This window comes from Bos taurus, chromosome 2 (genome assembly GCF_002263795.3).
Source record: "Bos taurus isolate L1 Dominette 01449 registration number 42190680 breed Hereford chromosome 2, ARS-UCD2.0, whole genome shotgun sequence".
Lineage (NCBI taxonomy): Eukaryota > Metazoa > Chordata > Mammalia > Artiodactyla > Bovidae > Bos > Bos taurus.
Genome location: NC_037329.1, coordinates 89,900,093 through 89,914,258, shown reverse-complemented (window position 1 = coordinate 89,914,258; position 14,166 = coordinate 89,900,093). Strand labels below are relative to the sequence as shown.

General features: G+C 45.8%; 1 protein-coding gene across 2 annotated transcripts in view; it reads left to right on the top strand.

The window, feature by feature from the left end:
* The window catches only part of FLACC1 (flagellum associated containing coiled-coil domains 1), a 108,191-nt gene that overhangs the window by 10,315 nt on the left and 83,710 nt on the right, over nt 1-14,166 (top strand). For both annotated transcript variants that reach the window (XR_009491239.1, XM_005202673.5), the window contains exons 4-11: nt 270-318; nt 1,989-2,122; nt 3,597-3,690; nt 6,075-6,136; nt 7,745-7,842; nt 9,124-9,176; nt 10,252-10,351; nt 12,458-12,561. Coding sequence is in view for 1 of the 2 variants with exons in the window: in XM_005202673.5 (XP_005202730.1) it covers nt 270-318; nt 1,989-2,122; nt 3,597-3,690; nt 6,075-6,136; nt 7,745-7,842; nt 9,124-9,176; nt 10,252-10,351; nt 12,458-12,561 (694 nt within the window). In the remaining variant the exon portion in view is untranslated. The remainder of the gene's footprint in view (nt 1-269; nt 319-1,988; nt 2,123-3,596; nt 3,691-6,074; nt 6,137-7,744; nt 7,843-9,123; nt 9,177-10,251; nt 10,352-12,457; nt 12,562-14,166) is intronic.

Sequence of the window (14,166 nt, the reverse complement as noted above, 5' to 3'; positions counted from 1 at the left end):
TCCCAGTGCAAACAGGAAGAAAGGCAGTTGTGCAGACACAGCAAGGATGTCACTAAAAAGCATGTGCATTGAAGTTTAGGCACCGGCTCATAGGAGAGTGCTTGGATCTTCATATCAAGTTTCTAGGCCCTTGTTTTCGGAATGGTTCTACTATTAGGCTAGTGATGGATTGATTTCCTACTTTTTTTACTACCCATCATTTCATCGCACTCTGTGTACCAACCTTCCTTTTTACCCAACTGCTTTCTGAGCATGCCCTTCTCTTACAGAATGAAAGTCCATTTAGGAAAACAAGAGGAGAGCAATAAATTACCTAATGTGAGTAAAACTGGGAAGAGGGCAGTGGGGCTAACATGACCTGCTATGTGAAGACATAGATCTTTTACACACACTCACTTCCTTGAATCTGTGCAATGATCCCCTGAGGAGCCTCTATCAAGATCACATTTAATGTGTCGCTGGAGAGGGGTGGAACCAGGACTCGAACTCAGCTCAGCTGGATCCCAGAGAAGGCATTTAATTACCACTTTCTGCTGCCTTGTAGGGTGTAGGGTGAGGCGAGTCTCCCACAGAAACCAGATGGTGGCAATCAGTCCAGGCCAGGGAACAGCTTAAGCCCAGATGCAGGAAACCCTCTGCTGCACTTGGGAACCCACAAAGACAAGGGGACAAACCACTAGGGCACCTGAGAGGAGCCAGGATGGGAGGATGAGAGGAAAGAAGCAGGGACAGGAGGTGCTGGAGAAAGAGACGGGACCAAACCCAGAAGGACATGACACCTGCCTGGGGGTTTAGACCTAGTTCTCTTGGTGTCCGGGAGCCTTTAGGGGTCTGACACAGGTCAGGTTTACATTTTTAGAAAATGCCCTCCCGTGGGGTATTATTGGCCCTTTTTACACTCTCTGCTTATATCTATTTTCCTTGCCTCTCTTCCCCTGCTCCGCCTGTCTTATATGAAGATCACACAGTCTCTTAATGGTCAGGAAAAAAAATAAACCAAAATACAATAGCCCTCTAGGTGGAGAGGATGATGAACTTCAGGGGAGCCAGACTAAAGGCAGAGAGGCCAACTGAGAAGAGATCACCAGAGCCAAGGAGCAAGATGCCAGTGGCCTTGGACCATGAGGGGCAGGCGTGTGGTGAAGACAGGATGAGGTTGAGGTAGAGTTAGCAGATAACAGATGCTACAGGGTGTCCTGCACAACTCAGGACAGTACATCTGGGACTAGCCTGTAGTCCAGTGCTTGAGAATTCGCCTTGCAATGCAGGGGGTGCGGTTCAATCCCTGGTCAGAGAGCTAAGATCCCACATGCCTTGGGGCCAAAAAACCAAAACATAAAACAGAAGCAATATTGTAACACACATTCAATAAATACTTTTTTTTATTAAGAAAAAAATGACCACATCAATAAGTCTTTTTAAAAAAAGACCGTACATCTTATCCTGGTCCACGCTGGTTGGTAGATGAATGATTTGGTGGAACTGACTAGATTTTTGAGGGTTTTGTTTTGTTTTGCTTGCAATTGTGCTAGGTATTTTCTCATGTGTTATTTTGTTTATTCATCAAAAAAGCCCTTTGATGAAGAGTTATTATCTTCATTCTCTGATAAGCAAACTGAAGCTCAGAGATGCTGAATAACTGTGGCTAGTGGCAGAGTAAGGATTTAAACTCAGGCCCACCTAATTCCAAAACCTGAGCAGCATCCACAACGCCCAGCTGCCTCCTGGCATCTGGAAGGAGAATGCAGAGGGGGGAGCAGGGGTCAGCGTTTGGGTTTTGCACATGTTGGATTTGAGAAGCCTATGGGGACACCCAGGGACCAGCTGAGTCATGCAATTTGGTTTCAGGAGAGAGGGAACTGGGGGAGGCTACAGGGGAACACCCCACCTCATGGGTCTAAGATGTGAGTAAGGCCCTAGAGGAATACTGGAGCAATCCCAACACTACAAGTCTGCAATATGACCTCACATTCCACCTTGATGCCCAGGAAGTGATAAACGTGTCACCTGGCTACTGCCTCATTCGGAACAGGGAGCAGATTTCTGTCACCTTGGGAGATGAGATGTTTGATAGGAAAAAACATTCAGAATCGGAGGACGTGGGCAAAGTCAAAATTTCCAGGTAATGCCCTTGAACTCCCTCCAGCTCCCCAGACTTCTCCCCTCCTGTCCCAAGGACAAACCCTCACTTGACGCCGAGTCCACAGTCTCCCTTCGCTCAGCCCTGTGCTGGCGTCTCTCTGCACCCACCTCTCTGCTCAGAGCCCACTGGAGTCAGGAGGATGGACGGACAAGTCAGGCAGCTGATCTGGAAAATGACTGGGTTGGTGTCACTCATCCTAAAGGAGAGTAGTTGTTCCTGAAGGTAATGAGTAGATGAAATACTCATACAATGGTCTGAATTTGAAGAATGAGAACTGAGAGTAAAGTCAGGACTTCTGGGAGGCCCGAGTCTGCATCTTTTTCCTTATGTCCAAAGATAACACTCACTAATGCCTCTGAGAGATGTGGTGTGTAAGACTCTGGCCTGATTCCATTCCAGTTGAGCCTATGCCACCCCCTCTGTCATTCAAGGCTCACCCACTCCCCATCCTCCAGGACCATGTAAAGTCAGTCCCCACATCCTTTTCATTCTACTTCCTGAATCTCTAACTCATATCTCCTCTTTCCCCATCTCCTCCTACATCCTCTCTTCTTTTCTCGACCTGTTGAATTAAGGACCTCATCTCTGCTGCACTGCCTGCCACCCTGTTTACCCCAGCTCAATCAAAGAGAGCTGAATAATCTTACAGATTTCATGGAGGCCCAAGAAACACAAACATCCATAATCTATTCTGAAAGCCACACTCTAAAATCCCTTCTTTGTCCTGTTTTCAGCCCATTGCTTGTCTGTGAAGACCATTCAGGTCTTCCCTTAGTCAGTAAAGAGTCTGCCAGCAATGCAGGAAACCTGGGTTCAATCCCTGAGTCAGGAAGATCCCCTGGAGAAGGGTATGGCAACCCACTCCAGTATCCTTGCCTGGAGAATTCTGTGGACAGAGGAGCCTGGTGGGCTACAATCCATGGGGTCACAAAGAGTTGGACAAAACTGAGTGACTAACATTTTCACTTTCTTCCAGAAACACAAAAATCCATAATCTATTCTGAAAGCCACAATCTTAAATCCCTTCTTTGTCCTGTTTCCAGTACATTCCTTGTCTGTGAGTCACTGTCAGCATCAATTCTATTCTCCTCAACTCATTTCCTAATCCTCTGATCTTCTCCCTCCTCCATTTCAACTATCTTTACTGAGTCAAGGTCAAACCCTAATAGATTTCTGACATCCGGCTCTTTCTCTTCTAATCTAGTGAGTCACCAAATTACCCCTACTCGCTTCTGGCCAGTCTACCCAAAAGGGCTGTGTTTGAGCTCAACAACCCTACTGCCAAATTTCCTTCTCCCAGCCCACCCTCTGCCCCTGCATCCCTACCCCATGATGATGGAGGAAGTGTCCAGAACACAGCCTGGCTCTCACCAGGCCAGCAAGCCATGCTCAGGGAGAGCCCTGGCCGGCACAGCCTGGAAGCTCTGTGGGTGATGGGTTACTTGTTCCGCAGGACTGATATCATTGCTGACCTCAAAGAACAGATCTCAGAGCTGACAGTGATCATAGAGCAAATGAACAGAGACCATCGTTCTGCCCAAAAATTGGTGAGTGGTCCTTGAGTGAGCTATGGGAAAGGGAAAGACCAATAGCTTCAGATCACCTGCTATGTTCCAGGCAAGGGGCCAAGTCCCTGGCTCATGGGAGCCAGGTTGCCCAAGCAACAGCTCTTCAGATAAGACTGTGGTCACCCCGTCGTATTTCTCTGACTCCATCCTCATCCATAACTGCCAAGAACTCAAGTCCTTCCTCTAATTGTTGTTCAGTTGCTCAGTCATGTCCGACTCTTTGCAATCCCATTTATCTGCAGCATATCAGGTTTCCCTGTCTATCACTATCTTCCGGAACTTGCTCAAACTCATGTCCATTGAGTTGATGATGCCACCCAACCATCTCATCCTCTGTCGTCCCCTTCTCATCCTGCTCTCAATCTTTCCCAGCATCAGGGCCTTTTTCAATGAGTTGGCTGTTTGCATCAGGTGACCAAGTTATTGGAGCTTCAGCTTCAGCGTCAGTCCTTACAATAAATATTCAGGGTTGATTTCCTTTCGAGACTAACTGGTTTGATCTTCAGGCCTAAGTCAATTTCCAGGAGCTCCCTGGGCATCTCTGGCATGCTCAATGCCACTATCTTTTCCACTAGGAAAGAAAGAAAGTGAAGTTGCTCAGTGGTGTCCAAGTCTTTACGACCCCATGGACTGTAGCCTACCATGCTCCTCCATCCATGGGATTTTCCAGCCAAGAGTACTGGAGTGGGTTGCTCCACTAGGGGACACCAACAGTTTCCACCAGAGCCCACTATGCCATATGGTGAGATTAATTTCAGACCTTGCTGAAACTCTTGCTAATGGCACCAGCATGACCAGTACTTTAGTTTTGCTCAAAAACTACCCAGAAGCCTCCAGTCCCACTTCCTGTTGCTGTTGAAACTGCTGAAGCCCACTCTCCTGAATCAGTTGATTTCACTTTGCACTCTTTGTGTCTCCTGGGGATTGTGGTGACACTCCCTTTAGATTTTACCATCTGCTTTACCAAGGACTCTTCTTCCCCACCCCAAGCAGGGGTGCCTGGTGTCCTGAGCTGGAGTGATAAACCAGAGCGACACTTACATCTCTTTCCCATCCGCTCATTCCTCCCCCCACCCCCAGCCTGCGCCATGCTTGCTGTTACTGGAACCCACGTGTGAAGGGTGACTTCCCAGCAGGCAACCCCAGGTGTGTCTGAATCCTATAGAGACCCAGCCTAGGACTCAGGCTGAGACCTTCCCTTCTGGTGATTCATCTCTGTATTTCTCTGAAAACCTTTTTGTGGTTTTGTTTTTGTGGTCACCTTCTACAGAGAGGAAATTGAGACTCAGGAAGTTAAATAATTTGCGTGAGATCACTCAACTCAACCTTGGTGGTTTATTGGGCAAAACACAAGCTTTCAAAACACTGGCCCTACTGAAGACATATTTAGAGATTATTTCGATGGAGAGACTTCACATTGTAATTCTCACATTCCTCCTGTCACCCCACATTGTTGTGTGACTGCACAGAGGGGAGAAGTCCTGGCCCCCCAACCCTTATCCCAGCTGGCAGTGTCCATTCCTCCTGAGACACCAGCCAGAGGACCCAATGTGTTAGAACAGAGGGTCACCTACAACTGAGCACTCCTTGCCTCTGGAAACACAGTCATTCTGCCAAGGACTTATTAACATGGTCTTTAAGTTCATCGAAGACAGGGCCTGAGTCTTAGGCCTGTTTGATGTTTCCAGGTCAAGCCTTTTGCACAATAAATGATTGCTCGATTGAGTTACATATCCCCAGATCCAAAGGCCATGACCTTATAGAGATTCGGTTCAGTTCAGTTCAGTTCAGTCGCTCAGTCCTGTCCGACTCTTTGCGACCCCATGAATCGCAGCACGCCAGGCCTCCCTGTCCATCACCTACTCCCGGAGTTCACTCAGACTCACGTCCATCGAGTCAGTGATGCCATCCAGCCATCTCATTCTCTGTCGTCCCCTTCTCCTCCTGCCCCCAATCCCTCCCAGCATCAGAGTGTTTTCTAATGAGTCAACTCTTTGCATGAGGTGGCCAAAGTACTGGAGTTTCAGCTTCAGCATCATTCCTTCCAAAGAAATCCCAGGGCTGATTTCCTTCAGAATGGACTGGTTGGATCTCCTTGCAGTCCAAGGGACTCTCAAGAGTCTTATAGAGATTACATCCAGTCAAAGAGAAAAAAAAAAAAAACAGCTAAAGGAATGGTTTCCATGCAACCAACTGACATAGAGGCAAGAATTGTTTCATTCCTTCAGTAACTATGTGGGAGAGATCAAGGGAGTGGGGGGGGGGTACCCCATGAATGAGAAGGCTTCTCAGAACTTGCAAGTTGAAGTGGGAGGGGGGTCCTCATTCCTGTCTTGTTAATACTGGCCTGGCCTCATTTCCAGCTCTCTAATGAAATGGATCTCCGCTGTGCCGAGATGCAGAAGAACTTTGAAAGCAAGACGAGGTATGCTCTCTGGCACAAGTTCCTGTATACTGCAGGTCCTAAGGTTCCTGCATCCTTGCGAGATTTCAGTTCACTGGGATTTCAGACAGTGGGGTGGCAAGTGGGGGTGGGAGATAAGAGACATGTCTTTGGAGAGCAGGATGATTCGATCTGAGGCCACTGAAACAGCACAGAGGTTATTCCTGACTTTGTACTTTATCATCCAGTTATTTCAGTTATAATCTCCCTTTCAGTTGATTGCTAAGAAGAAACAATTTTCAGTTCTCTATGAGATTTCCGTGGTAAACTACTATTGTTCTCAGCCCAGTCTCTCCCTGCCCCCCTCTTCTTCCTCCCCTCTCCTCTAACCGTCTTGGCTGCTAGCTCAAGGCTGGACAAAATGGGAAGAAAGTATGGGAGGGCAGGAGCCAGAGCTGCAGAGACAAACCAAGGGGAAGAAAAAGGAAATGTGTTGTCTGTGTGAAAGCGAAGACCCACAAAGTCCCTTTCTTAGTCCTGCTGGAGAGAAGTCCTCATAAGTGTTGCAAACTTGCTTTTAATTTTTTAAAATTAATGAATTAACTTACTTATTAATAGACTATTTTTTAGATTCACAGTAAAACATAAAGGACAGACAATTTCCACATACCCCCTGGCCCCACACCTGCACAGCCTTCGTCATCATTGACGTCCTGCCCCACCACCAAGGGGTATTTGTTACAATCAATGAGCCTGCTCCCAAAGTCGTAGTTTCTGTTAGGGTTCACTCCTTTTTTTTTTTTTTTTCTTTTGGCTGTGCTGGGTTTTCATTGCTGCATGCAGGCTTTCTCTAGTTGCAGTGAAAGAGCCTCTCTAGTTGTGGTACTCGGCCTTGATTTCCCCAAAACATGGGGGATCTTAGTTCCCTGACCAAGGATTGAACCCGTGTCCCCTGCTTTGGAGGCAGGTTCCCAACCATTGGATCATCAGGGAAGTCACTCTTGATACTGCAGATTCTATGGGTTTTGATAAATGTTTAATGTCATGTATCCACCATTACAATATCATACAGAATAATCTCACTGCCCTAAAAATCCTCTGGGCTCTGCCTGTTCATTGCTGTCTCCCCACTAATCTCTGGAAACCACTGATCTTTTGACCACTTCTATAGATGTGACTTTTCCAGAATCTCATATAGTTGGAATCATACAGCCTGTAGGCTTTTCAGACTGACTTCTTGTACTTACCAGTATGCATTTAAGGTTCCTCCAGGTCTTTTCTTGGCTTGACAGCTCCTACAGCCCTGTGTTTTAATGCCTTTCTTGAACACTGCCAACATCTGCCTCCTGGAATGGAGCCTGGCAAGAACTTAGGCTCTAAAATTATCCTGGGTGTTAATCAGCTCACAGTTTCTTTGCTGTAAGCAAAGACCCTGTTGTTGGGGGTAGTCTATGGCCCCCCGATGACTCCATTCAAAATAGTGGATGGTGAAAACAGAGGTCTCCTCAATCGTTTCTGGATGGACGCCAGAAGAATGTGTCAGGAAGTGAGGGCCCCACTGCCTGCCCACCAGCTGCCTGCATGAGGAGGGGAGCTGAGATCAGGTGAACCTTCCGCAGGTGACTGTGGCCTTCTCCTGGGGCCCCACAGGGAGCTCGAGGAAGCTCACGCAGCACAACTCAGTGAGTTGGAGAAAAACTACAAAGCAGCCTTGAAGGCAGAAAAGTTGGCTGCCCAGGACAAACTAGGTAAGGTTTTGGGAGATGACCCTGGTAAGGGGGCAGAGGCTGACCATGCAGATCCAGGGCAAAGGAATTCCCATGGCCATGGCTGCACTCTGGGTAGACTTTTGAAGTTTGCTTCTAAAGCCCAGGAAGAGGGAGTGATTGAGAATGAAACTGAAAAAAGGCAAACCATATCAACAAACAACCTCTCTACCCCAAGAAGTTAGAAGGATCTACAGCCAAGTTTTGGGGTTTGAACAAGTCCCTTCACCTCATTGAGTCTCAGTATCCCCACCTAGGAATTGAGGACAATAATACCTGCCTTTATCACAGTGGTAAGAATATGAAAGCACTTTTTAAAATATATTTAAAAGTTCTACAAATATAATATGTTCCAATTCAGCAAGTTTCCTCACTGGTAAAATAATGGTGCTTCATCAAATGCTAACAGGCACACTGTGATTTGTATGACTTTATAACCTATAAGGGTTGTGTAGGCCACTTATCCCACTGTTTATGCTGCCCTTGGGAAGGGCAAAGTGTGCATCATTCAGAATTCTGAGTTTATAGAGTAATCTCTACAGGGAGAAGGAGAAATTTTTCCCTTTTTATGTTATATTTTTAAAAGATGATATTAGTCATAAAAGAAACGAATCACCAGTCCAGGTTCGATGCAGGATACAGGATGCTCAGGGCTGGTGCACTGGGATGACCCAAAGGGATGGTACGGGGAGGGAGGTGGGAGGGGGGTTGAGGATTGGGAACACGTGAACACCCGTGGCAGATTCATGTTGATGTATGGCAAAACCAATACAATATTGTAAAGTAATTAGCCTCCAATTAAAAAAAATGATATTAGTATTAATACCTTGCCAGTTTTCCAATTTTCTAAAGAAAAGATTTTTGTCTTAAATAAAAGATAATTGTTTTCAAAACCAGGATACACTAGGAAAGTTATTTTAAAATGACAGAAGGTTTTGCTTCTCTTTTACCTTCAGTTGTAGGTTTGCCCCCAGGGATTAGTTCTCAGATTTGGGGGTGCCTCAGAATCACCTGACATCATATTATCAACAGATACTGAGCCTTGCCTCTGAGACCTTGACTCAGTGGGTTCAGGGTGGGGTCCAGGCATCTGATTTCTGATAAGCTTCCAGTATGCCTGCTGAGGCAGCACCATGGTTTCACCACTGATGGGATGAGTTCAAGGTGTGGATTGTGTGCAGGAGGGCTCTCACATGAATTTGAAATCATGTATTTCAGAGGAATAATGATGACTCGACTCTGTTGTTTTCCTTTTGTTCTCAGAGGAGATGGGAAAAGAATATAAATATTTGAAGAATATGTTTCATATATATCAGGTGAGATTCAGAGCTCCTTGGTGGATTATGAGAGAGAAGCAAGGCTCCTTCTTGGCTGATGATGTTGAGATGAATTTAGAGTGCTTGCCCGGAAAATAATTTCCTGAAATCCCCAGTCTCCTTGAACCTAAGTGGCCCTCACTGCACCCAGGGAGAAAAGTGAACCTACGGACTTTTATGGCATCCTTGCAGGACAGTTTGGCCTCTGGACCCTAAAAGAGTCCATTGATGAATATGTTTGTCATGAACAAAGTAATACCTGCTTGTTGTGTTTTTTTTTAAGAAATTCAAAAATCAACAACACCAACAGCCAAAAGAACTATCACCACTCTAAAGAAAACCACTTTTTAAGATCTGTACTTTGTAATATCTTTAATTTTAGCAGAACACTGGGTCAAAAGGAAGAAACATTTGAAAGGTCTTCGACGCATTTGACCAAATTGCCATCCAAAAAGGCTGTATCACTCTGCACTAACTTCAGCAAGTGGAGCAGGGGGCACCCCACAACACAGCCCATCCATTTGTCAGCTAGTTTGATGGGAGCCCAGGAAGCCAGAATTAGGGCACAGTTTCATTCTAGGGGGATGAGAGAGTAGGAAACGGGAAGTGGACGAGGGAGGGCTGGGGCAGCAAGCCCCTACTATGGGTCCTGGGTGGCCAGGGACTTCCCAATGTTCAGCCTTGATAGTCTGGAGTCCCAGGAAACAGCTCAGTCCCAGGCAAACAAGGACAGTTGATTTAAAAAATTAGCATCTTGATATTTCCCTTGTTTCCTACTGTGCTATTGATGAGTAATTCATGATTCAGAGGGAGCTGGCATGAACACATGCAGTGTGCTCAACTGCCTGTCTTCAAAGGAAGCCCCGTTCCAATAGGGCAAACACCACACAGAGTCTGCTTTGATCTTTAGGGTCTTGGGTCCCAGGGCTGGAATCAAAGCCCACCAGTTAATGTATGGAGGCCCACAGCCAGGGGCTGCGGTAAGGGAAGCTGCAGAGAGCTCAGTACTGGGCCTCAGGCTGGGGTGCAGCCTTTCAGGATGCTTTTCTTCATGGTACCTTTGTCCCCCCAATAGGACAGCATTTATGATGAAATGGAGGACAAGTGGTCAAAGAAGAAGGCAGAGTGGGAGAAGGATGAGAAGTTGGAACGGGAAAGGATACTGTTACAGCAAAGTGAGTTCAGAAACTTTGGACTTTTTGATGACAGATGCCCCAAGAAACTGGCATTAATGTTGATCTCGACTCGAGAAAGGTGGCCTTGGAGTCTTGAAAGATGATGTGCTGCAGGGCTGGACTCCTGAATGGAAAGTGTCCGGAGACTTCAAGTGCAACAGGATGGAGTCTTTTAGAGTGTTTAACCACCCAAGGGACTAAACTGTACCATCCAGAACTCTCTGGTTGCAAGTTTGGCAATCATGAGCTGGACTGAGCTTGGGGACATCTGTAGGATTGCAGACTTGTCTGAAGTTCCAGGAAAAAAAAAAAAAAAAAAAGGCTCCTGAATTAGTTCCAAATACTCACTTTTTGGGAGAGGGGCAACATGATCCATTACATGCAGAGTCTTTATACTGCCATGTCCCCTCCAAAGGAAGCCATGTTTGATGTATTTTTCAATTGAGGTATTTTTTTGAGATTAAGTGTACAGCATGTTGATTTGATATATTCATATATTGCTGTGTATTCTTAACATTTCCAACACTTAGTACAGAGCCTGGATCACACAAAGTGCCCTATAGGAGACTCTCCTACCTGCACTGAGCTTTTTCATAAATGGAAAAAGGAGAGGGAAATCTCTGAAGTTTCTGCTTCCTGACCTAGAGGACTAGTTGAGGCAGAAGTGGGGCCTCTATAAACTTATTCCACATCCTAGCACAACTCAATTCAGATCTGATTTAGCTGACTAGTGAACCGCTCATTAAATGCAAATACTCCCTGGGAAAGCTCATCCTCAAGTCCCTTCCCTCCCTGGATAACCAGGAGATAGCTTGAAGACCCTGGAGTCAAGGCTGGGAAATGGGGCATGGGGGCTGCTCCTGCTTGAGGCTTTCCTGGAATCTTGGTGTAGACCAGGTCGTTGGAGAAGGCAATGGCACCCCACTCCAGTACTCTTGCTTGGAAAATCCCATGGAGGGAGGAGTCTGGTAAGCTGAAGTCCATGGGGTCACTAAGAGTAGGACACAACTGAGCGACTTCACTTTCCCTTTACCCTTTCGTGCATTGGAGAAGCAAATGGCAACCCACTCCAGTGTTCTTGCCTGGAGAATCCCAGGGATGGGTGAGCCCAGTGGGCTGCCATCTATGGGGTCACACAGAGTTGGACACGACTGATAAGATGCAGCAGCAGCAGCAGCAGCAGCCCAGGTCATTGCCCAGACTCCCAGCTACTCATACTACAACTATGCCATGTTGTCAAAGTCTGTGCTAAGATGCTACAGCTGGTTTTGGAAGACCAGACATTAGCTGCTCACAGTGTACCTTAGTCCAGACTTATCTTGTGATCCCATGGTTTGCCTCCCTACCCAACCCCAGCACCACGATGCTGAAGAAGAGATTTGTGTGAGACCTTCACCTGTCCATCATCCTGTTTAGTATTACAGTTCTATTGGCAGCTCTTCCAGCCCCTCAAAATGATTAAGCCTAGCTCTGCCTCAGGGCTAAGTACAGAATACATTTTATTGCTGGAAAAGTCATGTTACCCAAGAACTGTATTTTAGGATTTGCGTATCCAAGAAAACATAGTGATTAATTCAGCAGAGGCAACGTTTAAAATAATAAATAACAGATCCAAAATAAACTACACAAAAAGAACCAGAGGTATTAGAAATAAGGGGCTTCCCAGGTGGCTCTAAGGGTAAAGAACCCACCTGCTGATGGAGGAGACATAAGACACAGGTTTGATCCCTGGGTGGGGAAGATCCCCTAGAAGAGGGCATGGCAACCCACTCCAGTATTCTATTCTTGCCTGGAGAATCCCATGGACAGAGGAACTTGGAGGACTACAGTCCATACAGTCACAAAGAGTCAGAAAAAACTGAAGCAACTTAGCACACATGCATGCACTAGAAGTGCATGCGGCTGATGTGATGGAGAACCATCGCCATATCCACCTCATTCTCAGGCATCTCCAGGTGAGCGTCAGAGGTTAAACACCAGGCTGAAAGGACCTGGATCACACAAAGACCCAGTCTGGAATTTCTACTATCTTCAGATATTCTGGTTTTCTTTGTGTGTTTATTTTTCCCACATTTACCCATATATATCATTTCCTCATCTCCACAGAACATAAGATAACCAGAAAGTTTGAGTTAGAATCAGAAGAAGAAAGGAAGAAAATAAACGAGTCCTACACAGCTATCTTTGAGAACTTCAATCAGGAGAAGGAGGTAACTCAGTGCAAATACATCAGTGGTTGAATGTGCAGTCTGGGTGGGATGTCCAGTTCCCAGGGGTGCCTCTGTAATGAGGTAAACTCTTTGTTTTTGGGTGGGGTATGGTCCTACTTTTCCAGCTTCCCTGGAAACTTCTGCAAGCAGACTGTCATTATGTGGTTCTTTATCTAGACAGTCTTACCACAGGATTATTGGAATGAAAATTGTAATTTATAGGAAATAATAGAATGCTAAACCATATACAAAGCCCACAGTTCCCTATTTGCCAAAATCTCAGTTTCTGAATGATCTTCTCATCCTTGACTGTAACTGAAGAGAAATGGCAGTGTTGCAAACTAAACTGAGCAAGTCTGGACACGTACAACTCATGTTTGGTGAGTTTTGACAAACATGTTCATCCATGTAGTGAAGTCAAGTGTTAGTTGCTCAGGCATGTTCAGCTCTTTGCGACCCCATGGAATGTAGCCCACCAAGCTCTTCTGACCATGGAATTCTCCAGGCAAGACTACTGGAGGGGGTAACCACTCCCTTCTCCAGGGGATCTTCCCTACCCAGGGATGGAATCCAGGTCTCCTGTATTGCAGGCAGATTCTTTACCATCTGAGCCACCAGGAAAGCCCCATGTAACCAACATCCAAATCAAGACCTAGAACATTTCATCAACCCAGAAAGCATGCCTGTGCCCCTTCGCAGCTAACCCCTATCTACCTCAAAACCTGCCCCAAGACAACCACTCTTTTTATTCATATAACTATAGATTTAGTTCAGTCTAGTTCAATTGCTCAGTCATGTCCAGCTCTTTGCAACCCCATGAACTACAGTACGCCATACTTCCCTGTCCGTCACCAACTCCTGGAGCTTTCTTAAACCCATGACCATCGAGGTGGTGATGTCATCCAACCATCTCATCCTCTGCCATCCCCTTCTCCTCCCGCCTCCAATCTTCCCCAGCATCAGGGTCTTTTCTAAGGAGTCAGTTCTTTGCATCAGGTGGCCAAAGTGTTGGAGTTTCAGCTTCAGCATCAGTCCTTCCAATGAATATTTAGGACTGATTTCCTTTATGATTGACTGGTTTGGCTCCTTGCAGTCCAATGGACTCTCAAGAGTCTTCTTCAACACCACAGTTCAAAAGCATCAATTCTTCAGCATTCAGCTTTCTTTATGGTCCAACTCTCACATCCACACATGACTACTTGAAAAACCACAACTTTCACTAGATGGGCCTTTGTCAGCAAAGTAACGTCTCTGCTTTTTAATATGCTGTCTAGGTTGGTCATAGCTTTTCTTCCAAGGAGCAAGTGAACAGGCGAAACAACTATGGATTAGTTCCACCTGTTTTTAAACTTCATATAAATGGAATCATACAGTGTATGCGCTTTGTTGCATAGCTTCTTTCCCCTCAATTATTTCTGTGAAATTTATCCATTGTTCGTATCAGTAGTTTTTTCCTTTTATTGCACAGTAGTATTTATTTGTAGGAATATAACACAATGTGTTCACCATTTTTCTGTTTTTGGAGATTTTGATTGGTTCTATTTTTTGATTTTTACAAACAAAGCTTCTATAAATACCATGTGTAACTATTTTTGTAGACTTACT